At 40.6% G+C, this 27,800-nt stretch overlaps 1 protein-coding gene across 3 annotated transcripts in view; it reads right to left on the bottom strand.

Moving 5' to 3' along the window:
• Positions 1-27,185, bottom strand: part of RASSF1 (Ras association domain family member 1) — a 44,169-nt gene extending 16,984 nt beyond the window's left edge. Inside the window, exons 1-2 of one of the 3 annotated variants that reach the window (XM_063291962.1) lie at positions 26,618-27,185; positions 10,926-11,047 (exon numbers count right to left, since the gene is read on the bottom strand). In XM_063291962.1, the coding sequence (XP_063148032.1) occupies positions 10,926-11,047; positions 26,618-26,948 (453 nt within the window). In that variant the 5' untranslated portion in view covers positions 26,949-27,185. Of the gene's footprint in view, positions 1-7,085; positions 7,153-8,264; positions 8,799-10,925; positions 11,048-26,617 lie in introns of those variants that run through there. The other 2 variants (XM_063291963.1, XM_063291964.1) reach the window with 2 other exon arrangements.
• Between the last annotated feature and the right edge of the window lie 615 nt (positions 27,186-27,800).

Raw genomic sequence — 27,800 nt, 5'->3', positions numbered from 1 at the left:
AATCTACTCTTCAACATGTCACTATCATTACTATACAAATCTCTAAAATACACATTCCCTCATTTCAGTTTCAAATATTTTATCATTTGTATTTTTAATTCCATCCACTCTACCAGAGGGTCCTTATTTGGGCTCTTTCACCCACTTCCAAAACAATATTTTATTTCTGTCAAAGCCTCTGTGTTTTCTCTCCCTTTTAATTTTAATTGGTCCCTGCTGTGTCTGGCTACATTTTTTGCAAATTTTCTCTTCTAAACTTTCAGTAACTTTTCATCACCTAATTTTTTTTTGCAACAATTGTTCTCTTATATGCATTTTTCCTTATCTGCATCCTCTTCCACCAATCATCCCTTTTTATACTTCCTATTAGAATAACACCAGACACTTGTTTTGTGCTCTGTAACAGAATTCTTTCCAGTTAGTTCCAAGAAGCTTCTGCATCCACTTTCCATTCATTCTGTTAGGAGCTTATCAATTCTTTAATAGTTTTCCACACAGTTTTCTACTTTTACTTCACAGTATTTTTTTTTCCTCCATGCTAATTTTCCCCAGGATCCACAATATCCTTCAGTAATTGTCCCAATCTATCATCACAAGCAATCAGATCAATCACTTTTAGATTTACATTCATTCCTTTCACATGTGTGTATGTATACACACACAGAGACATCCTTTAACATGTACATAACTGCCCAGAGTCATTGTTGAGATGGGCAGTGGAAAAATGCGATAGATAGATAAATAAATAAATAGACAGACAGACAGACAGACAGACAGAAAAGGTATTTATAACAAGCACCATTCTCTTTAGTTCTTGGGCTTTCAAATATCCAGTACCTTTTTCTGTACTTCCCATCCCATTCTCATCCATCCATTCATATGACCAAGCTAAATATATTTTACCTTTTAGAATGGTAATCAATTTCCCACAAATTAATTCCTGATTTTCATTACCATCACTCAGTGGAACATAACATGCCACTATCACCAACATACAGATTTCTTCTTTTATACATGCTCATGACCTAGACGATACCAGTTCAAACTTTCTGACATAAATTTTAGTCCTTTCTTTCATAATTATACCTACATCTTAACTTCCCCAATATGGATTCATCAGACCAATCAGATCACACCCTCCTCCTTTCTCTTTGTTTCTCAAATATGCAACCTAGTTATTCTTTCATAGATTAATTCATATTCTCTATTTACTTTTTGTACATTCCAAGTTACAATGTTTGTTACTTGATTAGCGATAAGTATTGATCTCTGCCACCCATCGTGGCCCTTGTCAATCAAGGATTTCACATAATGCTTTTTTAGTAAGACAGAGAAGGTACAGACTAGTGGCCAGCCACAGTTGTATTCATGTCATATGCAGAATTCCCCAAGTGACAATAAGGATATTAACAGTCATTTTGGCCTTTATTCCACTAGCACAACCAAAGCCTAGCTTTACAGACTCCTAATATTCTTTGCAAGCTAGAATCTGTAATATACAGCATACTAACATATGCTCAGGATTCCACTATGCTTGTTTTATACAAAAGCCAACCACCTGCCTTTGTAATATCCACAGGAAGATCATAATAGATCCAACAGTGTCCTCTATATTAATGAATGAATTACATACATGGTCCCTGAGGCACAGTGATTCAAAAAGCAAAATTTTAATTATTTATTAAACCAATATGCATGCTACCTACTCATTGAATCTAAATGGCTTATAATATTAAAAACATAAAATTTAATAAATAAAATCAAACAACAAAAATGTATGTTCCTGTGTTACTATCAGTTATTGAAGACCCCTTTCAAAGGCCCAGGTATTCATTTGCTTCCAAAATACCAAAAGGATGGGGGCCATCCTGATTTCAAGAGGCAGAGTGTTCAGAATTAAGGGAACTGCAACTGAGAAGGCCAGCTTGATCTCACAAATGCTCTCTCTCTCAGCTTTGGGTAATAGATTGTACTTGGAGCAAATAATCCTGAAGATAACAAGTGCCCAAGTCATATAGGCCTATATATGTAATCACCACCACCTTGAATTGGGCTCAAAAGCCTATCATCAACCAGTAAAGCTCCTGCAGAATAGGTGTCATTTAATTAAACATGCTTAATTAGTCCCTGTAGGAAGCAGGTAGCTGAATTTTGTACCAACTGTAGCTTCTAGATTATTTTCAATGACAGCCCTATGTAGAATGAATTGCAGTAGTCTAGCTATAGGATGACAAAGGCATAATGTTTTCAGTGCCTCTTAGTCCAGGAAAGGTCACAACTGGTGGATCAACTACAGCTGACTGAAGGTTCTCCTGACTGTGGCCTTTGCCTGCCAGTCTAGTTGGAGCTGCGAGTCCAAAACTTCAGGTTGTATAACTATTGCTTTACATGTAGTCTCATTCCATCAAGAGTAATATACAGAACATCTATGGATCCAGAAGGCCTCTGTACTAACTTCAACTTGGTCTTGCTGGAATTCAGTCTGTTCCACCCCATCCATTCCCCCATAGCCTCCAAGCATTAAATGCAACACTACATCTCCTGCTTGGCTCGGGGCAGAGAGGTAAGGCTAGGTATAATGTGTATATTGATGACAACATTTACTAATGCATGACCTCCCTCACTGGCTTCATGTAGAGGTTTAAAAGGATGGGGAGAGGGCTGAACTTTGAAATGCTCCACAATGGAATATGCAAGCAGTGACTTATGGTATCAAATCCTGTCGAGAAATTTAATATGACTAGAAAGAGTGTACTACACCTGTGCAGGTCCTGCTGCAGGCCATCCTCAAGAGTGTCTAATATAGTTTCAGCCTTAAGCCTGTGCCTGAGTCCCAATGGGAAAAGGATTCAGGCAACTGGTTTCTTTCAGGGCCCTCTGTAGTTGTACTTCTAACCAACCCTGCTTAAAAAAGGAAAGTTGGACACTGGTCAATAATTGCCTACGGCAGTCTGGTCATGTAATGGCTTTTTTGAGTGGAGGCATACCACTGCCTCCTCTAAGGCTGCCAACATCTCTCCTTCTCTTAAGGATGTGTTCATCACCTCTTTTGCCCATGCTGTTATCTTTTCCCAAGCTGCAGCCAAGAGAGGTATGAATCTAATTTACAGGTGGCTGAACTCATTCTATGTAGGACTGTCTACTCTACTAGGTATTACTGGCTTGAAAGAATTCCCAGTGATATTACAAGACTTTACTTGTGTCATCTCAGGAGATCCCAGCCATCCATTATTCAATTTAGAATGAATGTGAATTATTTTTTCCACAAAATACTGTAGCAACTCAAGCTCCCTCCACTGCAAGAACCAGATGAATTTGGAGTGAAGTAGGAGGGACCTGCTATCAGTAACAGCAATGGAATAGCAATTCCACATCCTTTTCCCTGTAAGGGAATCCCCAGCTGTTCTTGCCACTGGTAATGACATGGTAATTTCAAATTTCTCTGCATGAAAAGAACAAACCCATCTCTACCCAGCAAAGGGGGAGGAAACCTCTCCCTTTTCATCTCCACTGCACCAAAAAGCAATGTAAAGCATTTGTTTTACTTTGGAAATCAAAGTGTTCTGTGTTTAGGATTATAGAAACACTTTGGCAACTATTGAGTTTCATACAGGTGAAAGATCATTGTCAATATCTGCTATTTTCTTGCTCTTTTTACTCTAAATCATATAATCTCTGCCTTCTTGTAATTCATTCTTTCCCTCCAAGAAAAAACTCAAACCTTAGGAAAATGCTAATCATCTTGTCAATATTGTATAACAGGCAATACTGTAACACCGTTCTTGATAACTAAAATATAGCTTCCATCTCACAAAGATGAGCACCTTCTGCTTTCTTAAAGTTCCTTTCACGTTTTGAAAGACCAACACAGAATCAAACATTCCAGACATCTGGTAATTCAAGAGTTGAAACTGCTGATAGAATTATGAAGACCTTCACGCTGGGATAAACAGCCTTACGATCTCCAGATGCTTTGGACTACAACTCCCACAATTTGTGCCAAAAGCCATGTTTACTAGAGCTGATTAGATTGAAATTACTCAGCTTTATATAGTTTATAATAATCTCTATAATATGAACAAAGAACATATTCTTGCTCATCCCACACCAAATTGTGTATCACGCACATCCTACCACTTACTTTTATTTTACATGAAACCATTAACTATGGCCTTCAGTCAAATATAGCTTCCAACAGCACCTTATTATAAACAATAAACCCACCCATTCTCCAATATAATTGCTTCTCTTTCCAACTGTGAAGTTATTTATCTCCACATTAAATACCTGGATCACTTCTGGTAATTTTCAGAGTTAAGCAGAATTGTTCCTTCTTTTATGATCCAGGGTGGACTTTTACCGTATCTTCTCCCCTTTCATTAAAAACATATTTCTGTTACCCAGAAATCAACACTGAAACTATTTGCAAAATATCCATTGGACTCTATTTAGGAATACATGCTAAATGAAATAATACAGTAGGTCAAGGCCTATAGTTTATAACATTAGGAAACTGCCTTCTCACAGGAGATGGAAGAGACATCCAGAATTTAACATTTAACAGATACTAACGAAGCAGGTTAGGGCCAACTTCATCCAATTTTGTAGCAACTTCCACATCACAAATGAACAGGTACATTTTGGAGTGTCCCCCCCAAATATAATGAAAGCAGACTTGCCATAAATCATCAATTGTTAGCAAAGGAAATAATTGGGACTAAAAACAATTTTGGCCATTGGTTTTGTTGTTTTTGGTTTTTAATGTGTATATAGGCTTTTATTGGAGGGACGCGGTGGCGCTGCGGGTTAAACCGCTGAGCTGTCGATCGGAAGGTCGGCGGTTCGAAACCGCGCGGCGGGGTGAGCTCCCGTTGCTCGTCCCAGCTTCTGCACACCAAGCAGTTCGAAAACATGCAAATGTGAGTAGATTAATTGGTACCGCTTCGGCGGGAAGGTAACGGCGTTCCGTGAGTCATACTGGCCACATGACCCGGAAGTGTCTATGACAACGCCGGCTCCAAGGCTTTGAAACGGAGATGAGCACCGCCCCCTAGAGTCGGACACGACTGGACTTTACGTCAAGGGAAACCTTTACCTTTACCTAGGCTTTTATTCTTGATTGTTAGCTACCCAGAGTTTGGTTTAAGATGGACGGCTATACACGTTTCAAATAAATTAATTTCACTGGCTCTGGGATGCTAGGAGGAATATATATTATTTACACATCCATTATTTACTTAAAATTATTTGTATGCCGCCTCTTCTTGCAGCTCTAGGCAGCCTACAATAAATACTATAAAGAGACAATAAAAGATCCGTAAAATATATAGAAAAATAATAGGCAATTAAAGCCATTATAATAAAACTATTAATAAAAACTTGCTACCAATGGTCAAATACCTCCCTCTTTCCCGAAGATAACTTTCCATTTTGTGGAAAAATATCCAAGTTGGGACACATCTGGCCTTGGAGGCAAGCTGTTCCAGACGGAGAAGACTGCTACAGAAAATGTCATTCTCTGTACCCCAACTCCTTTGATTTCTTTCAGGATGGATACCCACAGTTCACTATTTGATCTCAGCAAAAAGTTTAATACTATATTATCTCCATACCCTGAAAAACACAGATGGGGCACTAATAAAAACCCCATTCATTCCTGCCCTTTGTCAGTCTATAGTTTTCAGACTCATTACAGAAACTTCTGATTTACTACCTCTATCCAGTACAGGTCAGACAAGATAGGCATGTTCTTTCTGGAAAGGAACAAGTCATACTGGAAGAGATTTACAAAATTAAACTTCATATAAGACATTAGATCATGTGAAAAACTTCACACTGGTTACAGATTCTTTACTGGTGGATTCAGAGTTGCTAATCCCACTTCTCAGGACTGACTTGCTACTAGATCTGGGAACTAAGAGATATTACATATTATATTCCCAACTTTTTCCCTCTTTACCTTCTTTTTGTCTAATGCAGGCAGACTGTATCACAACTCTGCTCTATCATATTTCCTTAATTATGATTATTGTCTCTCTTATCTTCCAATTAAATGTCTCTCAAAGGTGCACATTAACTCTATATCCATACTTAGTTTTATAATGAACAGTTAATTTTGCTGCCTGTTATTGCCAGTGCAAATAAATGAAAGGATCTGCTGAAAGCTAAGGCAGAATTAAATGGCTTTTTGCCTTCAGAAATAAATAGCATTATCTTCCCTTATATGGAAGGCTCCAGTTACTGTCATGCAAAAAGCTCAGACTAGTTTGATTCACATATTCTAAACCACAAGTCTGACTGGGCTAATACATCACACACTAAGTCATGCACAAGATGATCTTATCATGGGTTAGTGCAAGGTTAAAGACAAGCCATTGTCTTACAACATTCCTTAAATTCAGATGATCACACCTGCTTTCAATGGGTGTTTAGGTAAACTAGATATTTTGTTTTGTGGCCCAACAGTAAGGTGAAGGAAAATTATTTGGAAGCTATTATTCTGCAATATTCTCCTATCCGAGTCCAAAAAAATTATTCTCTATATTGTGATGCCCCCCTTAGCCTCAGTTAATGTCCATAAAGTGTAGCAAGACTATGTATTGTTTTATATTACATGTTTATGTGAACATACTGTATCCTATAAAAACATGCCCTAAAACTTCTAAATTCAACAAATTGCAATACTTCACAATCTGAAAGTATCTCCTACAAGCTTAAGCACAATAGCATACAGGACAGAGCTATGCAAACAGCAACTATAGACTACATATGGCAGTGTCAATAACCTCCATACCACTTTTATCTCTGAATATATGAAAGCCTATAGATCTTGTGAATTGCTTCTTATAAACTAGAAATAATCTAAAGGAATAATCTCTAGAATCTTCATTTGGTGGCATCACATAACCAAAGGTACCTTCATTCCAATCCTCCTCAACAAACTTAACCCATTAACAAAACATTTTACAACGAAGTGGTTGAGTTTTCAAACCATATGCCAACTAGTTTAACCTGCATAAACTGAACAAATGATCATTATGCCAGTACATTATAGCATCTACTCCTTAAATGAGTACTGTATTCACTTGCTATTGAATGAAGTTTATTAAAGCTGCATTATGATCAGATCTCCAAGACACTGACTCTTTTAAGGTATAATTCCTTATCTGTCATTACTTTGAGTTTCCTTTTTCCTATTTCTAATGACTTCTACTGATATCATGTGAAAGAGCAGAGTAATTGTATTAGGAGCACACAGAAGAAAAGCAAAAACATACAAACCAAACTAACATACAAACTAAGAAGCCTTCCTTAGTTTACTGCTGTGCATGTAACTTACAGGATGGGAAGCAAATATCATTATTTCTATTCTTATCAAAGAATAGAAAGTGATAATAGGTTCATCAACAGAAACTAGACAGCAGCAAATAAATATAAACATGCACTCTGTGGCTGTTATATATGCATATTATGACATGGTTTGTGAAACAAACCACAACTGATTGGATTCAAGCAACAAGCCATAAAATAAAATACCCCTAAAGAACCGTGGCTGGGTTCAGATACTGGTTATACAGAACAATTGTGGACTAATATACTGTACAGCAAAGAAGACTGAAGCTATATTGTGGGTTAACTAGAATAAGTGAACACAGGGGAGTGGGGGGGGGGGTATCAGGGTCGGTAAAGTTCATTTAACAAAACATACTACCACCCCTATTACACGTAAAGAATATAAACGAGCCAGTAAGGACGCGGTGGCGCTGCGGGTTAAACCGCTGAGCTGTCGATCGGAAGGTCGGCGGTTCGAAACCGCGCGGCGGGGTGAGCTCCCGTTGCTCGTCCCAGCTCCTGCACACCAAGCAGTTCGAAAACATGCAAATGTGAGTAGATTAATTGGTACCGCTTCGGCGGGAAGGTAACGGCGTTCCGTGAGTCATACTGGCCACATGACCCGGAAGTGTCCTATGGACAACGCCGGCTCCAAGGCTTAGAAACGGAGATGAGCACCGCCCCCTAGAGTCGGACACGACTGGACTTTACGTCAAGGGAAACCTTTACCTTTACCTTTAAGAAATGCAATAGATACCAGCCCTGCAAACGAAAACGAGACTCCCGTGTTGCTCGTTCTCTTCACAGTAAAATACAGACTGCAACGGATAGCAGCGCGACAAGTACTCTAACCACCACCCTTTTCGGAGGTTTCTGGGCGGGAGAAGAGCCGCGTTTGGGAACAGGGAGGGAAGGCTGTGTGCGCCCTTTACCTTTTCCTTGTGGGGCTTGCGGATAAACGAGGTTCGGGCCGTGAAGTACTGCTCCAGCTCCGAGTCGGAGTCTTCCTGGCTGCAGTAGCCGCTGCTCGTAGTGCTGCTCCAGGTCATCTCGAAGGATGGAGTGGCCGCCGCGTCGCTTTCCCTCATGCCCTACTTCGCCAGAGGAGGAGGAGCGGCAGCAGCGGGGGACGACCCGACAGGGAGCTTCCTCTCGCACTGCCGTTCCTCAGAGGATCCGACCCGATCTCACTCCCGGGCTCCTCTGTCCCACGCCCGCGGAGCTTCGGATCCACTCGCAAAACTCCCCCGCGCGACGAGCAATCAACGCTGATCCCGAGAACTCAAGCCGCGGGAATTCTCCCCACAGCCGCTCCTCCTCTTAGTACTGGGAAATTAGCGGCGCCCCTTCGAATCGACACCGCTAAGGAGACCGACCCTTCGGCTTCCGCTTCTACCCTCGCTGGCCGCCGGACAACCGAGCGCCCCAACTCTCCCTCTGCCAGGCGCGCGGCGAAAGCAGCAACAACCCCGGCTTTGGAGGAGGAGCCGACGGCGAACGAAGCACCGCCTCTTTTTGCATGCCCTCCGGCAGCCGTTGGAATTGAAACAGACAGAGGCCGCGCGCGCCTGCTGATTGGGTGACGGTGGGAGCCCTTCCGCCTCTTCCCGGCCCAGGAGCCCCGCCCGCTTCCTCCTCGTGGGGAGGTTACGGTGATTTCATCGTCCAAGTAGCCGCGCGCGAGGTGGCGTCACGCTTGCTGGCTTTGTCTTCAGCGCGCCTTTCCAGCCCTCCCGGAATAGCGGTCTTTTTCTTCCCTCCCCCTCCTCCGATGGTCGGCGGCTCTATTGAGGAATATAACGCTAAACTTATTTTCTTTAACCGAATTGATTTTCCTTTCTGATCGCTAGGAACAAGAATCAGGGCAACTTTTTTTTGTCTACCACTGTAGGATTCAGAAGGAAACTAGAAAAGAATCCCATTTCTAACGTAGCCATTTCTGCAGTCTGTAGAACGTTATGATACAGAATCTTTGGCTGATTTTCTGTGAGGAAGGTGAACTGGCACTATCGCTACAGCACATACATATGTAATAATTATGAATGGTATTGTAGCCCTACATCTCTTCCATCTTTTCCACTACGCAGTGGAAACTCAAGATTTTATTATTAGATTTTTATCCCGCCTTTTTCATATATAACTCGAGGTGGCAACCATACCTAATACTGCCTCCTATTTTCTCCCCCCCAACAACAACCCTGTGAGGTGGGTTGGGCTGAGAGAGTGACTGGCCCAAGTCACCCAGCTGGTTTTCATGCCTACAGGAGGCCTGGAACTTACAGCCTCTGGGTTTCTAGGTCAGCATCTCAACCACTGTGACAATATCAATCAAACCTTTATTGGCACTGTGACAATAAATAAGAGCCAATACCAGAAGGGCTGGTTGGACTACATACCACAGAACTGAGTAGTCTCAGGCTTAAGGCAAGAGAGAAGAGGGATCATCATCTCAGATTGCAGGCATTGATAGCACATCTGAATGCTCCTTACGTAAGAACTGTATAGTAGGAGCAAAATAGTACAAAAGGGACAAAAATCTAACCAACCTCTTGCCTGCTATGACAGAAAATTTTAAAACACTTCCAAACCTGCATTCTGAAATGGCAGTGTTCCCCAAGCAATTAAATCTAAGTAAAGCAGTGCTGCTTCCCTTGTTTAAAAGGGAAAGAGATAGCAAGCCAGCTGGGCTTTTAAGATATCTAGTAGCTTAAATTATATGACTATGCATAACAGACAGAAACAGAAGAGCATTGGATATATATTTCCGTTAACGGGCTCTAGATGATCTATTCTCTTGGAATAGCATATGAGTGATGTTGCTAAGTGATATGGTTCTACAGCTCCAATACATGACAAGGTTAATTGCGGTGAACCTTCCCAGCTGGTCTGATGGGGTCTTGCCTGTCTAGGTGCTTGCTCTTTTGTGAGTCCATGTCCCCAAGGTCATTTTGGGAGCATCAAGCTCCAGCTGTAGGGAGTGGCACTGCCATCACAGGATGAAACTGGATCTTCCAAAACCATACTGACACATTTATGATCCCTTCTGCCAAGCCTCAGATTGTACTGAAAACAGAAGAATAATATTGTGTATGTTGTGGGTAAAATAAACCTTTCCCCTCAGTTTTAGGAAAATTCTCTCAACCAGATAGAGGAACATTAGATTATTTATAGTAATGTGCCATGTAAATAATACCCCCCCCTTTTTTGTTGGAGTGTTATTACTAAGCTTGATACTGGGAATGTTTGCAAGTGCTTATAAACCAGGGGCAATCTGTGATGTTGCAAAACCCTGTGATGTTGCAAAACAGGACCAATGGTGAGGAGATGCTGGAGTCTATGCTCTAGTTATACATACTAGGGAGCACTTAGTGCAATATAGAGTCACTTTATTAAGTTGACCACTGACCCATTCAGTCTAGTGTTGACTCTTGGTTATTTTAGAAGCAACTCGCTTGCTACATGAAATCCTTTATCTAGATAATATTAAGGATTGGTTCTTGGATCTTTTGCCTTATTTTGGAATGTTCTTTGCCTTTCCAATATATCCATGCAAAAACCCCCTCATTGCATTACTATTCAAAACTGTTTCTTACCACATTGGTGTCTTTTTCTACTGTCTGCTCATTGCCTTCATTCTGTTCATTTTTATATCTGGGACCCCTGCAGTCGAGTCGGATTAGAGCACGGCATCGGTAATGACAGATGAACTTGCAATCTAAGGAAAATAAAAAGAGAAGGAAGACTGAAGAAGACAAAATAAGGTAGAAAAGAAATTTCACGTGTTTAGTCTGTGAAAATGAAATTAATTACTTGGGAGTTACTATCTGCTAGATCTGCAGTGTGTGAAAAAGGGTAGGTCAGTGTCTGTTACAGGAAGTTGGGAATATGTTCAAAGGACTTTGATATTTATCTAGTATTTCTTTTCATCTAACTTCGGGAAAAGACTGACTTCATATGATCTCTGAGGTATCTTATCCATTGACTTGCATCCATTTATTTTTAGAATAAATGTATGGATTCATTTCTTTATTTTATAATAAAATAAGCAATCAAGGCAGTTCATGTAACTTCAAAGTTATACTTGAATCATTTACTCATATTTTCACCCTGGAATTTTAATTAACATTTTCTTTTAACAATCTTTAGAATGTTCCCCTCAACTTTGATATTTTTGTGCCACGCAGGCCTAATCCTATTCACTGGTTTCAGATCGGCAGCTATATAAACTGAATTAATTAATCAATCAATCAATCTCCAGGGCACAGCCACTGACAATTATTGGCAGAAAGACAGCAGGCCAAAAAAGACTGAGATCTTCCATGCTTCAAATGAAAAGGCTCTGTATCCCAGTTCATTACCTTTCTTTGGCAGCTGCTCTGCTGCTTGTAAAGATAAAAGTCTTATTTTTTAAGAAGGAGACTGCTTATTGGGTTATAACTGCTGCATGGGAGATATCTTCATTTCAAAGGAATGTGTAATGCCAGTCACATGGTGCTAGGGCACAGTGCCATCCTCACCAGAGAAAATGACTTCCTTAGTCTGTGCTTGTATCTTGGACTGGCCAGAACAGAACTATAGTCAAGCATCAAAATGTGCTTGTTTAATTTCCCCCAATTTTCTTGTGCCCTCTGTAATATATGTATTGATGGTTTGCCATATCCTTTATAAGCTGACTGGTTCAGACTTGTTTACAGTTAACCTTGGGGTGGGGAGACAAGTGATATAATGTGCATCATGACAGAAAATCCATGATCAGACATTGGGATGCAAGCATATAAGGGCAGAATTTGCATCATGATGTCATTTTGATATAATCTCAGTTTTCTGCCTATGAACTTGTGAGATGTCTTCTGTTATGTGGAAATGTCAACACATTACTTTCAGAAAAGATACATTTGACAATACCTGTGAAAACAAACTCACACATAGGTGTTTTAGGAAGTCAGTCAATGAAACATGTTCACAAACATGTGAAAATCTATGTGCTTAAAAATTGATGTTTCTGACTTATTCTATTTCTAGTCTTTGGGCTCTTTAAAGATCATCTGTCCTAAACATGTTAGTATAACAGGCAGTAACGTAATATGAAGTTTTGCAGTATCTGCGGTTTAAATATGATTTGATTAATTAATATCCTATGTGCAAATTGGAATATGATTACAAGATTACTTGAGAGCCTTCCCAGATGTGAATTTCATGCAGGGACAGCATAGCTATTACGAGACAAATGAGCATAATCCAGATGGCATCTCTGTAGTAAAAACTGTTCTGACAATAGAATTGCTCTTTCCAGGACTCAGGTTGCTATGGAATTACAATTCTTCCTCAGAATACATTCATTAGAATTAAAAGCAGCGCCAAAGACAGTTCTACTCATATGCAATACAGTTCTCTCCACCAAATCAAATACCATTTTATCTTTGTTTTATAAATAATGCAGTATTTATCATTTTATCATGTTAATAAACTAAGCACAATTTGATGGCACATAAGCAAGCAAGTACTTTGCTACTGAATTCAACTGGGAAATCCATTTTGGCAAATCTAAAAACATTGTAGGTAGGAAGGTAGTTAACTTTATTATGGTTACGGATCAGCACTAAATACATTATATAAATTCTGCCGTGGGATATTTTGCATAGTTAATCAAAAGTTCCTTAACATTATTTTCCAAGTTACTACATTTTGTTTCTTCTTTTTCCATGAAGCATAACCAATTAACTGACCTTGAGTACATGCTTTGAAAGCATTCCGTACAAACACTATATTTGCAGGCATATTTATATTTTTAAAAAATCTCATTTTTTAAAAAGGTCATTGTGTTTCACCCTGATCATCTTGTCTCGTCTCTTCCTGTTTTTTCACTTTGAGTTTCAGAGCTGCCCAGTCATGAGGAACTTAGGCTCATGACTGGCCAATGATAGGCTATTTTTAAGACCTTTACTTAATTTTGTTTATTTATTTAAATAATTTATATGACCAGCCATGTCACAAAAGTGCCTCTGGACAGCATAGAGAGATTAAAACAAAAATCACAAATGAAAATCATAGTGCCCAAAGTTAAAATAATAAATCCCAATCACAAAAAGAAAACGCATCAACAACAGCAGACCTCTCCTAACTTCGTGGCCCAAAGGCCTGGGGAAACAGACAGATCTTCAGAGCCTTTTGTTCCATACAGCAGGTGCTGCCACCAAGAAGGCACAACTCTGGCGTCCAGCAAGATGACACTGTTTGAGGGAAGGGGCATGGAACATGCCCTCTCTATTAGATCTGGTAGGGTGAGCAGAAATAATGGGGGAGAAGTCCCACAAATAGTCTGGCCCTATGCCATGTAGGGCTTTATAGGTGACAACCAGCACCTTGAATCACACTTGGAAGCCTACTGGGTACCAGTACAGCATGCAGAGCAGTGGTGTTATATGAGCATAACAAGAAATTCCAAAAATTGCTGTACTGCTCCACTCTGCACCTAAATGCTCTTCAAAGGCAGCCCAAAATACAGCACATTACAGTAATCCAAACAGGAGGTGATTAAGGCATGAGTCACTATGAGCAAGCAAGGCCTTCTAGTCCAGGAATGGGTGCAGTTGGTGTACAAGATGAACCTATGCAAAGGCCTCCCTAACCATGGCTTCCACCTGCTCTTTGAGCAGGAGCTGTGAATCCAGAAGGACTCCCAAAATGCATACCAATTCTGGCTGGGAAGGGCACCCCATGCAGAATTGAAGATGGAAAACCTCCAGAACAAGGGGGCCTTAAAAACCACAGCTACTCAGTTTTCCTGTTCTTGAGTTGAAGCCTGTTGCCCCCGGTCCAGATCCTTACAGCCATTGTGTCATATTCACCGTTCCGATGTTTCTGCATCGTAACGGTTCGCTTGCCATGGTGCTGATACGTGTTCTAGCTGGGAGGGTGCTGCTGCGACCCTTGTACTGAAAACGTGTTGATCTGTGCCAGAAGGAATGTGTTTAGACTATCTCTGAAATGTCAAGGTCTCTTTGCCCGTTGAGCAGCAGAGTTCGTTAGGAGCACCTGGGAATGTGGGGTGAACTGCATGTGAGGGAGGGGTTGGGCTGCTGTTTGTAAGATGCTATTTAGTTTGAGTTTAGGCGCGCTTTTCTCATTCTCAGCTTTTTACCTGTTTGCACCCTTTTCTAAATAAACTCAGAACCTGAATTGTTTCTTTGAGTCTGAGTGTTATTGGAATTAAGGCAACTATCACACATTGCTACAGCCCAAGGTACAACTGGGTACCATCAGCACACTGATGATACCATACCCTATGCCACTGATAACCTCACCCAGTGGTTTCATGTAGATGTTAAATAGGAGCCAGGAGAGGCTAGAGTCCTGAGGCACCGCTCAAAGCAGGGGGCTCATGCTTGACCTCTCCCTAACCCAGCACCAGTTGGAACTGGTCCTGGAGAAAGGAGGAGAATCACCGTAATACAGTGCCTTCTACTTTCAATCTCCAAAACTGGCTCAGAAAGATGCCATGATCCACAATTTTCCATATGGATTGGAAAAAAATAATTGGAAAAAATGTGAAATTCTGCTATTTCTACAGAATGAATGTTTGCAGAATCCAGTGGTTTCTCACTACCAAGACATCCAAGCTCTTGGTCTGTCCCCTGGCTGTGTCACACTTACTGTAGCAGCCTGTTGGCTGGGTTACCAAGACTTTATTCCATCCTTTGATTCATGTCCAGAGTACTCCTGTTCTGGACCTTCCTTACTTTTTAAAATCACAATTGTTAAATTGGGACTTTGAGAAAGATAACCTAACAAACTGATGGTGTTGACCCACTGTTCCCTGCATATGGGTACACTGATTATTTGAAAGCCCTGCTGGTGGCTCTTGTACTGGTGGTGCCTGTGCACAGAGCCGCAACTAGGGTCTGTGTCACCTAGGCAAACATGGATTCCGCGCCCATTTTGGCGCCCCACCAGCGTGGCACCCGGGGCACATGCCCTGGTTGCCCCCCCCCCATTTGCGGCCCTGCCTGTGCATTTGTCCCTTGGTCATGCCGGGATCATCTGAGAATAGAATAGCCACGTTTACACTTAGAAGCTCTATTTCTCTCCAATAGATTCCTGCCAGGATTACACTTGGAATTTGATTACAGTAAAGTTGAAAAAAGCCTTAAATTGCTTCTTTTACATTGGCCCGTGAACTTGCTGTAAAATAAACAAATTCTTATTTGTCACTTTGAATGTGTATAGGTTAATAGTATTGTATGTCATTAATGTTTTAGAGGCTCCTTATTTTATTTATGTTACAATTGATTGTAACACATTATTGTATCAATTGCTGTTTTAATTTATCCCTGTATAACTAAGTGCATAATTAATAAAACTACTACTACTGCTAAAATAGCATTGTTTCCAGTTATATCCATCTGCTAGTATATTAAGTTCTTGTGTACAAAGGCTACCCTTAAAAAAAAAAAACTTGGGCTACTAGGCCCGGCAGTGTTACTGTATAGCAAGGTCAGCTAGGTGCTGCCACCTGCTGTGGTATTTCATATATCTAGATTATATTACTATTGAAGCCAGAAGCTTCTACTTTGCCTTTAATTGAAGTATCCAATATTACAAAATCAGTGGGCTCAGGTTTTAAAAAGTGTATGATTCTGATGATTTAAAAATTAGGTTAATCCAACAAAAATAATTTTAGGTCTAGTAGGATGTTCAGATGGTTTGGTCCTTATATTTATATCCTATCTGTCCTTCAGGAGTGACCATTTTGGAAAAAAGAGACTTTAATATCACCATTAAGCAAGAAACTGCTGAACTCACATACATCAAAAGGTTTCAGGATACCTCAAAAGGTCTTGGCAAATGCAATGGGTTTTAACACATTACAATTATTAACTGATAAGGTGCTTGTAATCTGCCTCAGAGAACCAGTTTGGTGTAGTGGTTAAGGCATCAGGCTAGAAACCGGGAGTTCTAGTCCCATCTTCGGCATAAAGCCAGCTGGGTGACCTTGGGCCAGTCACTCTCTCTCAGCCCTGGGAAGGAGGCAAGGGCAAATCAATTCTGAATCTTACCATGAAGACTACAGGGTCCTGTCCAGGCAATTGCCAGGAGTCAACACTGACTCGAAGGCATGAAAAGAAAAAAGAAAAAAAAAACCATCTTGCATGTAACTTGAATCTGCATACTGTACCTGATTTTCCCTCCCTTCCCCCCCACGTCATCCCAGTTTAAATCCTATATCAAGCCACTCATGCATCTGATGAAATGAACTGCAGCTTACGAAAGCTTATGCCTTTTAATACATTTTGTTAGTCGGACATGGTGCTGACTCCTGACTCCTGAAGAAACTGAAAGGAGCTAAGTATTTGGGTACACGTGGAACGAGAACCAGCCAGAGAAAATGCTGGGAGCAAGCGACAAGACGGGGAAAATAATAAAACTCTAAAACTAAGCATAGAGTAACAGTAGTAAAAGTAACAGGGTAAGGAGACAATAAGAGATAGATAATAGAACAGTATTGATAATGTAACAGGTAAAGTTCCCAGTATTCAGGTAGAAAAAGATGCCATTTAGCATAAAGAATAAAGAGGAAGGGTCAGAAACTAAAGCCTGATGACAAATAAAATAATAATAATGGAGAAAAGAAAATGAGAAAATAAGATATAGAAGTATAAAAATAGTGTGTTGTATTGTAACAAAAGATACAGATAAGAAATATGAAATATAGAAACTAAGCTTCTATGAGGTACGTTGTATTATGAAATACAGAGATACATACAAATTGCAGAAATGTAACTAATCATTAGTATCTTTGTGTAAACTTCCAAGTTTATTTTGTACTCATTTTGTAATAAAACAACCGATAATGTTGTGGTGATTAATCACGGCTGAATTAGAAGAATTTTTGTTTCTAAATTCTTCTAGTATTCTAGCTTAAAGGTAGTTGGATCAGCATTGTGCAGATTTCTTATTTAAATAATTCCTCAAAAAGGATGCGGCAGATACATTGTGAACCTTGTGTCTTTTCCAAATGTTTTTTTAACCCAAGAGAATACAACAACTGTAACTGTTAGCCAAGTTTAGCTGATTTTTCACATCACCTGCACTCTTTCACTGGGCCATGGCCAGCCACCATGAACTCATCTTTGGACTGACTCTCATTGGCTCTTTATGCAATAAACTTTTTTAGTAAAGCCAAAACTCAGGCTCTGAACAATAGCAGGTTTCATCACAAAAATCATAAAACCAAAGACTAATATGATTTTTTTTCCTTAACTGCGTGTTTTGCAAAAGACAAATACTTGTTTATTTGCAGGAAATCTTCTCACCAATACAGATTCTTATTGTAAGGCTGTCAATGTTTTTGGTTTTATATTATTATTCTGGGAAGGGGATCACAATTAAGCTTAGTTTTTTGATCTGTAGGATGGTGAAGAATCTAATAAAAAGAAATATGTAAATTCTAAAATCAGAAGATAGACATTATGGGGATGACCCAAGTTTGAAATCAAATTAGAAGCTCTGTTATTAGCTGGACAGAGATGGGCCAGAGAACAGGAAGCATATTGATGAATCTCAGGATTCAACAAGATTGTGACAAATGTGAAGACTGGTGCAACAAGAACAATTTCTTTGAAAGTTTCTACAGAATTGGGCTGACAGGATGATTTTCCAAGGAATTATTTGAAGCTCCTCAGCAGAATGAAGATCCAAATGTCTTTGGCAACTCTATTTTCATGGATAATGAAGCCCATTTCTAAACTATTAACTGCAAAAGATCTCTCAAATTTGCCAGTGCTCTGTTTCTTGCAAGGAAACACATTATGAAGACAAAATTATCAAGCCCATGGAAGGACAAGTCTTACAGAAAAAAGAATAAATTTAGCTCCTGCATAATAACATCTCAGTAGTCCAGTGATGCCTCAGCTGGTCTGCTGTAAGTTGTACTTTAACAAAATATGGAATGCTATGGGTTTTACACCCCTGCATTAATTTTTATTAATATTCTGAGAAAGTCGACAAAAATATGATTAGAGTGATCTGGTAGATCTAGCTGATTTGAAATGAATATATTACTATATTATTTAATTATATTAAAACTGAAATGGGTAAAACTTTCCATTCTGCAGAATGTAACAGCTGACAACTATTGATCATTGATACTTATTGGATAGTGGTAATTCACTAACACTGGAGAAGATGCTGATGCTAGGGACAGTGGAAGGCAAAAGGAAGAGGGGTCAACCAAGGACAAAATGGATGGATGATATTTTAGAGGTGACAGACTCGTCCCTAGGGGAGCTGGGGGTGTTGACGACCGACAGGAAGCTCGGGCGTGGGCTGGTCCATGAAGTCACGAAGAGTCGGAAGCAACTGAATGAATAAACAACAGCAATTTACTAACAACTGAAGGTTGGATTCAACATTTCTTGGAAATATTTACATGTCTCCAGCATTTCTGCTAGTGTGGCATAGAGCAATAGCCTGTCCATAATTTTTGGAGTATCTGTTAGTGCAGCTCAGTGCTTTTATGTTAAATGAATAGTCCCTCGAAATGGAAACATTTTGTGGAATGGTAAGAGAAGTGCAAGAGATTATTATTCTGACCCTTCTTTAAAAATAAGGTCATCTTCTGAATTTTGGACTAGTGTACAAAATGAGAACAAATAATTAAGAAGGCTATGAGCATAATGAATCCATCTGCAACATCCTACTTGTGCAAGTCATAGTTTCTGCAGTTGCTGTTATACAGAGCAAGGATAAATAAAAAATGTGAAATGAAAAATTAAGGAATTTTCAGGAATTATGCAAAAGTAAGCGAGCTCATCATTCCTATAAAAAACTTTCTAATTAGATTTTTTATCTATTCCCAATGAAACAATTTTGATTTATAAAGTTGTAACATCGTATCATTGTTTGTTTTATTTAATATACAGAGTAAATTTTAATTATAAAAAGAAGTGGCATATATATATTCCTTGCCCAGTCCTAATCCAAAGTAAATTAGTGGGCTTTAGAACTCCAAGTATGGAGGAAATATTAATACCACATCAGTCAAGACTTTCCATGCATCTGATGGAGCGAGCTGCAGCTCATGAAAGCTTATACCTTAAAATAAGCTTTCATACAATACATACTTACCTTCATCAAAAAGTGTAATGGGTACAAAGCTGGATAGCTACAAGAGACAATTAAACAAATTCATGAAGGATAAGACTATCAAAGGCTATCAGTCATGATGCCTGTATAATTATGTTAGTATCAGAGATAGTTTGACTCTGAATGTTAGTTGCTGAAAAACAGGAATGGTGTGAGAGGGTGATACTGTGATTGTAGCCTAGTTCCAGCATCTGGTTGGTCACTGTAGGAATAAAATATTGAATTCAATTAACTTGGGCCTGATTCGGCACGCTATCTTTTGAAACACTCTGATATCCCCTAGTGACTTATTAACATCTGCTGATTTTCATGCATAAGAAAATGCTCTTAGGTTAATATCTCCTTTACTTAGTTAGATGTATGAAAAACTTACATCACTTCCAAATGGATAGCTATATTGGTCTCTTGCAGCAAACACGACAAAGAGTCTGGTGGTACTGTATGTTCTCTGCCAGTGACACTACGTGACTTAATAACATCGTCCACCACATCAGAGGAACATACACACTTTTTTCAATGTGGTATATCTCATAATCTGTCAGCAATGCCCAGTACATTTTACACTGGACAACTGCCTAATAACTACACAAAAGAGGAAATGGGATAAAAATCTTGTATCAGAAATGGCTATATCAATGTAGAAGTGGGGAAACATACCGAGTCATCAGGGCACTTTATTCATGGTGTAAACATTGTGTTTGATTCCGCAGAAAAATATTAGCCAGGAGATTGGTGCACCAGAGATGGAAAGTGATTTCCCATATGACTTGGGAAGGAAGTCAGGAAAAAAACAACAAAATCAGGGCAAAGTTCAGAGTATACAAAGCAAGCATCCTGGAAAACGATAGGCTCAGAATAAAATTTCTGCTACTGAGTACAGATATATTTTAAACAAGATGGGATTACCTTTTACTTGGCTACTAGAACATGGAGGTCAATAAAGATAAATCAGCATCAGCCAATACTTACACATGTTGCAAATACAATTTAGAAGTGTGCATAAACCAGATTATACAGTTACATCAGAGTTAACCTTTTTTTTTTTTTTGGATTAGTGTCATGTTTGGAGGGTAAGTTATAGGCACTGGGACTATCAAGGACAGGGTTTGTCAATTCACAAAATGGCTGTTATGGGGGCATGGCCAGTTACAAAACAAAACAAAAGAACAAAACCTAGAGAATGCGAAGGAAGAGGTCATAGGCACATTGGGGACCTAGAGAGTATGTCCATATCCACACTTCCCTTGTACCAGATGTTTCTCAGACAATATGCTATTTTATTCTTAAGAGAGGTTTTATGTATTAACAATTCTGTTAGCTGAACTTTAAATAGCTCTGATGTAGACTTTTGGAAAGATCTGATTTTACACCAAGTCACATATTTATTTATTTTTATTTATTTATAAATTTATTCACCGCCCATCTCTCCCCTACATATTCAATGAAGTACAGAACTACAACAGAATTTAAACTTATTTCATCCCTTTGTAACAAGACATAGATCATAACTTCCTTCTATCCTGTGCCTGTCAAAAGAAAAAAAAATAGGAAAACAGCTATAAGCTGCCTTGCCACCCAAGCCCAATCTGTATGACTCAATGATAATGTAAAGGCATTTTTCCTGATATATGCCTGATTCTGATACAGAATTGAACACCAATGTACAGCACAGTCATATCCCATTTCAGCTTGGATAGAAACTAACTTAATTGGACTTAGCTATATCCTACTTCAGTTAATAGAATAAGCTAGTCATGATTCAACTGTCTAGATTGCACACCTTCTTGTTTCAAGATACTGTAATCTGAGACAAAATATGATACAGAAATAATGTAGGATTTTTTTTTTATCCATTCAATTGTGTCTGATTCTCAGAGTCTGCCAGGCCAAGTCCCTGCAGTTCTCTTGGCAAGGTTTTTCAGAAGTGGTTTGCTATTGCCTCCTTCCTAGGGCTGAGAGAGAGTGTCTGGCCCAAGGTCACCCAGCTGGCTTTGTACCTAAGACAAGACTAGAACTCACGGTCTCCCAATTTCTACGCTGGTGCCTTACCTACTACACCAAACTGGGTCTCCAATTTGTTCTTAATTAGCAGGAAACTAGTGATACCAACCATTTTCAAAGTCTGTATTGTTATAGTGACCACAGGTTGGTTGGTTTGTTTAAAAAAGATGAATCCTGCTTTTTCAGAACAAAGGGTTTCTAGCCCAGCAATGCATTTTTGCATTGGCCAACCAGATACCTATAAGGCCATAAGCAACACAGGAGTTCAAAAGTACTTTCCAGTTCATGTTCTAACAGTCAGCACACCTTTTCAAAGCACCAGTTGCCTCCTAGCATAAGAGGACTTAATGTTTAAATATGAACATTATATATTTAAATCATGTTTGCTACAACATAATTGATCTCATATGAGAATCCCGAATGTGTGAGTATACTGCATGTATTCTGTCTCTAAGCAGCACAGTCAAGTGATGTCATGCTTTATGACCGCGTTGCTTAGCAATGGAAACTCTGGTCCCAATTACAGTCGTTAACTGAGGACTCCTTGTACCTTTTAGTTGGTGGGATGTAGATATATTTAGTTGGTGGGATGTAGATATATTGATTTGCAAGGTAGTCTGTAGATTAGACCGCCTAGCTTGAATGGAATACTATAATTTGAGCAGGGGTAAAACTGGGTTTGATTGCTCTTGTGGAATATGAAATGTGAAATGTGTCCAAGCTGACCAGTATGATCATTACCATTAGCAGGGAATGCAGCATATGGCTACTAATCTAGTCTGCTCCTCTGTGTTACTAAAAAGCATTACATAAAAGCTTCATTGACCAAAGAGATGATAGGTGGCTGAGGTCAAAATTTATGGGTCACCTGGTGGCAACCATAGCATATGGAAGATTACAATTCCACATGCAGGAGGAATAAATGATAAAGAGCATTAATTAATTAATTAATTAATTAAAGGAGGGGAAGAAAAATAGGTATGTTTTGAATTTGTTAAACTAAGAGAAAGGGAAATGCTGTAATAATAGATTTGAATGAAGGTGGTCTTATCTTGTGGAGTGGGGAAGATGAATGATTATGTAGATTTAATTATGAATGAAAGGGAGAAAATGTATGTCAGAAAATATGAATTGGTGTGGTCTAGATTGTTGTAAGAACACATAAAAGCAGGAATTCATAATCTGATGATAGTTGCCTGTCCCACTCCAGTGAATGGTGACAAGGGAAGAATCAGAGATGAATTTTTGATGGACCTTGGGGGAAAAACAGACATGGAAGAAAAGGAAAGAAGTGAAAGAAACTAGAGTAAAAGTCGAACGCCTGCAGGAAGAGAAACTATGAGAAACTATGAATGCCTGTGTAAAGAAGTATTAAAAGAGTAATTAAAAGGATTAATGCAATATGGATACAAAGGAGAAAATGTGGAAGCTGTTTGGACCAGAGTGAAAATAATCATATTAAAGAGGAGCACTGAAGTGAGTGGAATTATGCTGATGGGAAATACAAAAAGGATGCTTGGTGAAAGAGGTTGTAGATGAGAAAAAACGTATATAATAGAATGGTTGCAGCAAAAAATGATGGGAGTTATTGTATAATGTGTATACAGAGAAAAAGATAGTTGCAAATAATGTATTTGAAGAATGCAGGGAACAGTTAAGCTCAAATGATCCAAGGAACTTGCAGAATGATTCTGATGGAAAGGAAAACATTTTGGAAGAGGATGAAAAGAACTAAAGAAGGCATCTCTAGCAGAATGAATGGAATCAAGAAGAAAAGCAATGAAATGGTTTGGGATGAACTGAAGTGAGGGAAGGAGTGTTTTAAAGATTTGTATACGAATGGAAGTGATAGAATTTAGTTTAAACCAGTGCCATCATTATTATTATGCAAGGGATAAATGCTAAAATGCTAAAAAACGGTAAAGCTGCACATATAGAAGATGTAACTGTAGGGATGTTAAATGTGGGTATGATTACATATGGAATGGCTGTGCAGTCTGTGTAATGTATGTGTGAAGACTGCACGTATGCCTGATATTTAAGCTGGGCAGGGGTTGTACAGACCAGATTTTTGCTCTTCAGCAGGTGACTGAGAAATTTATGACAGTGAGAAAGTTTAGGTATAGAAGGGATGCTCATAAAGTTTACAGATTATACCAAACTGGGGGATGGTATTGCTAACATCTCAGAAGACAGGTTCAAGGTTCAAAAGGATCTTGATGGGCTTGAACGCTGGACCCTATCCAACAAAATGCATTTCAGTGGGAAGGAATACAGGGTTCTTCACTCAGGTAGGAGAAAATAGATGCACAGGTACAAGATAGGTGGTACCTGGCTCAACAGCTTGTGAGAAAGATCTAGGATCCTGGTAGACCACAGATTAAGCATGAGCCAGCAGCATGCTGCAGCTGCCAAAAGAGCAAGTCTTAGGCTGCATCAATAGAGACAGAGTGTCAAGATCCTGGGAAATGATAGTTCTGTTTTATGCTGCCTGGTCAGACTGCACCTGAAATACTCTGTCCAATTCTGGTTCCTACAATTTAGGAAGGATGCTGAGGAACTTAAAAGAGTGCAGAGAAAAGTGATAAAGATGGTGGGGGCTTGGATGTTAAATCTTAGGAAGAACAGTTAAAAGAGCTAACTATATTTAGCCTAAAGAAGGAAAGGTGAAGGGGAGACATAATAGCAGCCATCCAATACTTGAAGGGATGTCACAGAGAAGAGGGTATGGATTTATTCTCCACAGCACCCAAGAGTAGGGCAAGAACCTTTGGGTGGAAGCTTTAGAGAGAGAGATTCAAACTCAAAATAAGGAGGAATTTCCTGGCCATGAGGACTATTAAGCAGGGGAACAGCCTGCCTCCTGGAGTCATGGGTACTCCATCATTGGAGATTTTCAAGCAAAGTTTGGACAGGCATTTGTCTGGGATGGCCTGAGGATTCCTGCTCTGGCCAGGGGCTGGATAAAGTATCTCCAAGATCCCTTCCAAACCTGTGATGCTGAGTTCCTCCTTTGCAACCCTGCAGATGGAAACACCTGAGCCTGCAATTGAGTTCACACATGCATGTTCATCACTAAAGTACATGCTACGCCAAAGTGACAAGATAATAGTCACTATAGACCAGTCACATTACATCCCCAAAACCAGTATTTTTTTAATATAACTAGTCCTTTAAATTATTTTATATTTGAGAAACGTGGATCTGATCAAATTATAGATATAAAACTGTTTGGGAAGCAAGTGATTGTGTAATTCTGGAAACTTTATATGTATTAGAAAAATACAGAGCTTACCACTGGACTTTTAAAACTTTTGTTTTGCTTTGGGCTATGCTGTGACCTATCTGCATTCTATTAATGTAAAATTTGGAGAATGAATCCCAAGAAAGAGTCATTCTTCTCACTGGAGCGTAATGAGAGGCTGTATCACCACTTTAATGTGTTCATGTGTTGGAGGAAAATTCTGAGAGTGCCTTGGACTGCAAGAAGATCCAACCAGTCCATCCTCCAGGAAATCAAGCCAGACTGCTCACTTGAGGGAATGGTATTAAAGGCAAAACTGAAATACTTTGGCCACACAATGAGAAGACAGGACACCCTGGAGAAGATGCTGATGCTAGGGAGAGTGGAGGGCAAAAGGAAGAGGGGCCGACCAAGGGCAAGGTGGATGGATGATATTCTAGAGGTGACGGACTCGTCCCTGGGGGAGCTGGGGGTGTTGACGACCGACAGGAAGCTCTGGGGGTGTTGACGACCGACAGGAAGCTCTGGCGTGGGCTGGTCCATGAAGTCACAAAGAGTCAGAAGCGACTGAACGAATAAACAACAACGAGCTATTACACTGTAACAGGTACCTGATTTCTCACTCAGTTGTTTTTATTGCCAATAAACTGAACTTTACTTGATAGTACAAAACAGCCCCAGTTCTGTTTAAGTTTGCAGAAATCAGTTTTCACGTTACAGACTGATTCAATTTTAAAAATCTAGTAAAAATATATTGCCACAAACTCTCAGACTTAGATACAGATTCCTATTTTATTAATTCACAGTCACTTCTAAACAGTCATTTGTAGTTGTGTTATAATGTCATATTTTTCACTCACATGCTTTGTACATAGCAAAAAAGACATTTTTATTCTTTCCAATGCAAGAAAACATTGGAAAGAAATTATCTAAGGAAACTCAGGACTATTTCTGTCCGTCCATCAACAAGATTATTCTCCAAACCCCAAACAAAACGACCAAATTTTGTATGAGAAACCTACAAAAGAAGGATTGAGTATGGAAATGGGCCAGATCTGGCCAGGAGTTGTGGCAAAACATTTCCCAGAAAGGAAACCGCTATGGGAGAAACAGCTGGGCAGCGGCTTGGAATGCTACTGACTGCTCTATTCTAAGCCCTCCTCTGGCTCTCTGGTCATGTGACTTCCAGCAGAGGGTATCCTGCCCATCCGTGCTTCCCAGTGCACAAATACACAAAAACACAAGGGGAGAGCAAAAACACCTCCACAGAGGCTGTATGCATGATGCCCCCCCATTAGACACAGACACACAAAGCGACACATCTGCACACCTTCTAATTAGTGGGGGGCGGGACTCTCACACACAGCACACAGGCAGCTTCTGTGGCCACTGTTGGTGAAGAGATTGAAAAGAAAAAGGTCTAATTGTATCACATGCCCATGTTCAATAGTCGCTCTGGGCACTGGTTCTTTTAGGAAATGCAAGTTTTCCCAAAACACACAGCTTTCAAGCAAACCTTGAACCAATGCAAGATACCACTTTCAGGGGGTCGGTCATCTTGTTTTTCTTGCACAGCTCTTATACTTTCAGTGCAAGAGGTTTCTTTCTTTTTTAACAGGGTAACCAGTTTTCCCCCTGCTGAATCTGCGCCTGCCTTACTCAGTTGTTACAAGAACTCAGCCGGAAATAAGGTAACAATCTGACGCGGTCTGCATGCAGTAGGAGCAACGGTACTAATATACCCCAAGCTGTTACGCCGCCAGTGGTGCCCTAACTGGCCACCTTATGCATCCTCCACTGGGCATTACCCGCCCTTCCGTTTCTCCCCGAAGCTTCTGCAAGCAGGCGCTTGGGAAAGGCCGCTCGCTCCGCCAGTAGTTACGCGCCGGTACTCACAGACGCAGCGGAGACGCTTTTTGTAGACGCCCCAGATGAACTCCCCGCACAGATCGCACCAGGTGGGTTGACTCTGAGTGCAGGATCTGAAGAGATGTCCCTCGCCGAGTTCCTCGGTCAACTTGGGGTCGGTCTGGCCGCCCAGAAGGCGGATCTGGCGAACGCGGGTCAAGATCTCGGGCACTTTTCCGGGAGAGATCCTCAAGGCGTTGGCGCGCTCTAAGCGGACGGGGCGGGCGGTCGTGCCTCGAGGGCCGCGAGTCAGGTCCAGCTGCTCCTCCAGTCCCAGGTTCTTGAGTTCAATCATCTCTTGGTCCGTGGAACGGTTCATGGCTATCTCCTGAGCTGAGGGCGGAAGAGAAGAAAGCGCTTGGGAACCCGCCTCGAGTCCCCATCAGGGCCCGAATCGCGTTCCCAACCTCACCCTCAGAGCTCGTTGGAATTCTTGGCTTTCGTGCAGGCTTCAGCTCTCCGCTTCCTCCCCCAGTTTTGAAGCAGTCCGAAAAATCACAGGGGATCTTTGTCAGAGCCCAGTCAGTGGAGCCTTTTCCCCGTCTCCCACCTCATTCTTCCCAACGGCCTTCTTCTGCGGATAGTCTTGGGAGGAAGGCGGCGACGGTTACGTTAGCTCGGGCTATGCCTTTAAAAGTGCTGCTCAAAAACTTTTTTGCGCACAAGCAAGCGGAGGGAAAGCCTCAGCTCGCCTCCTGTTTCATTCATGTCCCTCTTCCCCACCAGTGGGGTGGAGTGGAGGGAGGCGCGGGCGGTGCCTCGCTTAGGAAGCCTTGTGGCTGACGCTCCCCCTCCTCACTTCCCGCCTTAAGGCACCGCCGGAACAAAAAATGACTGCCCCGCATAGGAACCGGCCCCACGCAGGTTCGAGGAGAGCGGCAGTCCCAGCAGCGGGGCAACTCCCCCTTGACGAGGCAGGAGGGTGGGCTGGATGCGCGAAGGGAAGGAAGAAGAATGTAGAACACCGTGGCAACTTTTAGCGGAGGGGCGGGTGGCTTTGAAATTGAAAAAAAGTCTTCGAGAGAAAAAAAAAAACCGGTGCCGCTGGATCGCAGTTAGTCCATGAGCTGCATCCTCTTGAAAGCTAGTTGAAAGCTGCAGTTCCCCGCGCATCCCGCCCTGCCTGCCCTTTCTCTGCTGCTCACTAAGCTGGGCTTTGGCTCGCCCTCTG

The sequence above is a fragment of the Candoia aspera genome, chromosome 2 (assembly GCF_035149785.1).
Source record: "Candoia aspera isolate rCanAsp1 chromosome 2, rCanAsp1.hap2, whole genome shotgun sequence".
NCBI classification, from domain to species: domain Eukaryota; kingdom Metazoa; phylum Chordata; class Lepidosauria; order Squamata; family Boidae; genus Candoia; species Candoia aspera.
The sequence above is the reverse complement of the archived record's forward strand: the minus strand, read 5'-3'. Positions and strand labels throughout refer to the sequence as shown.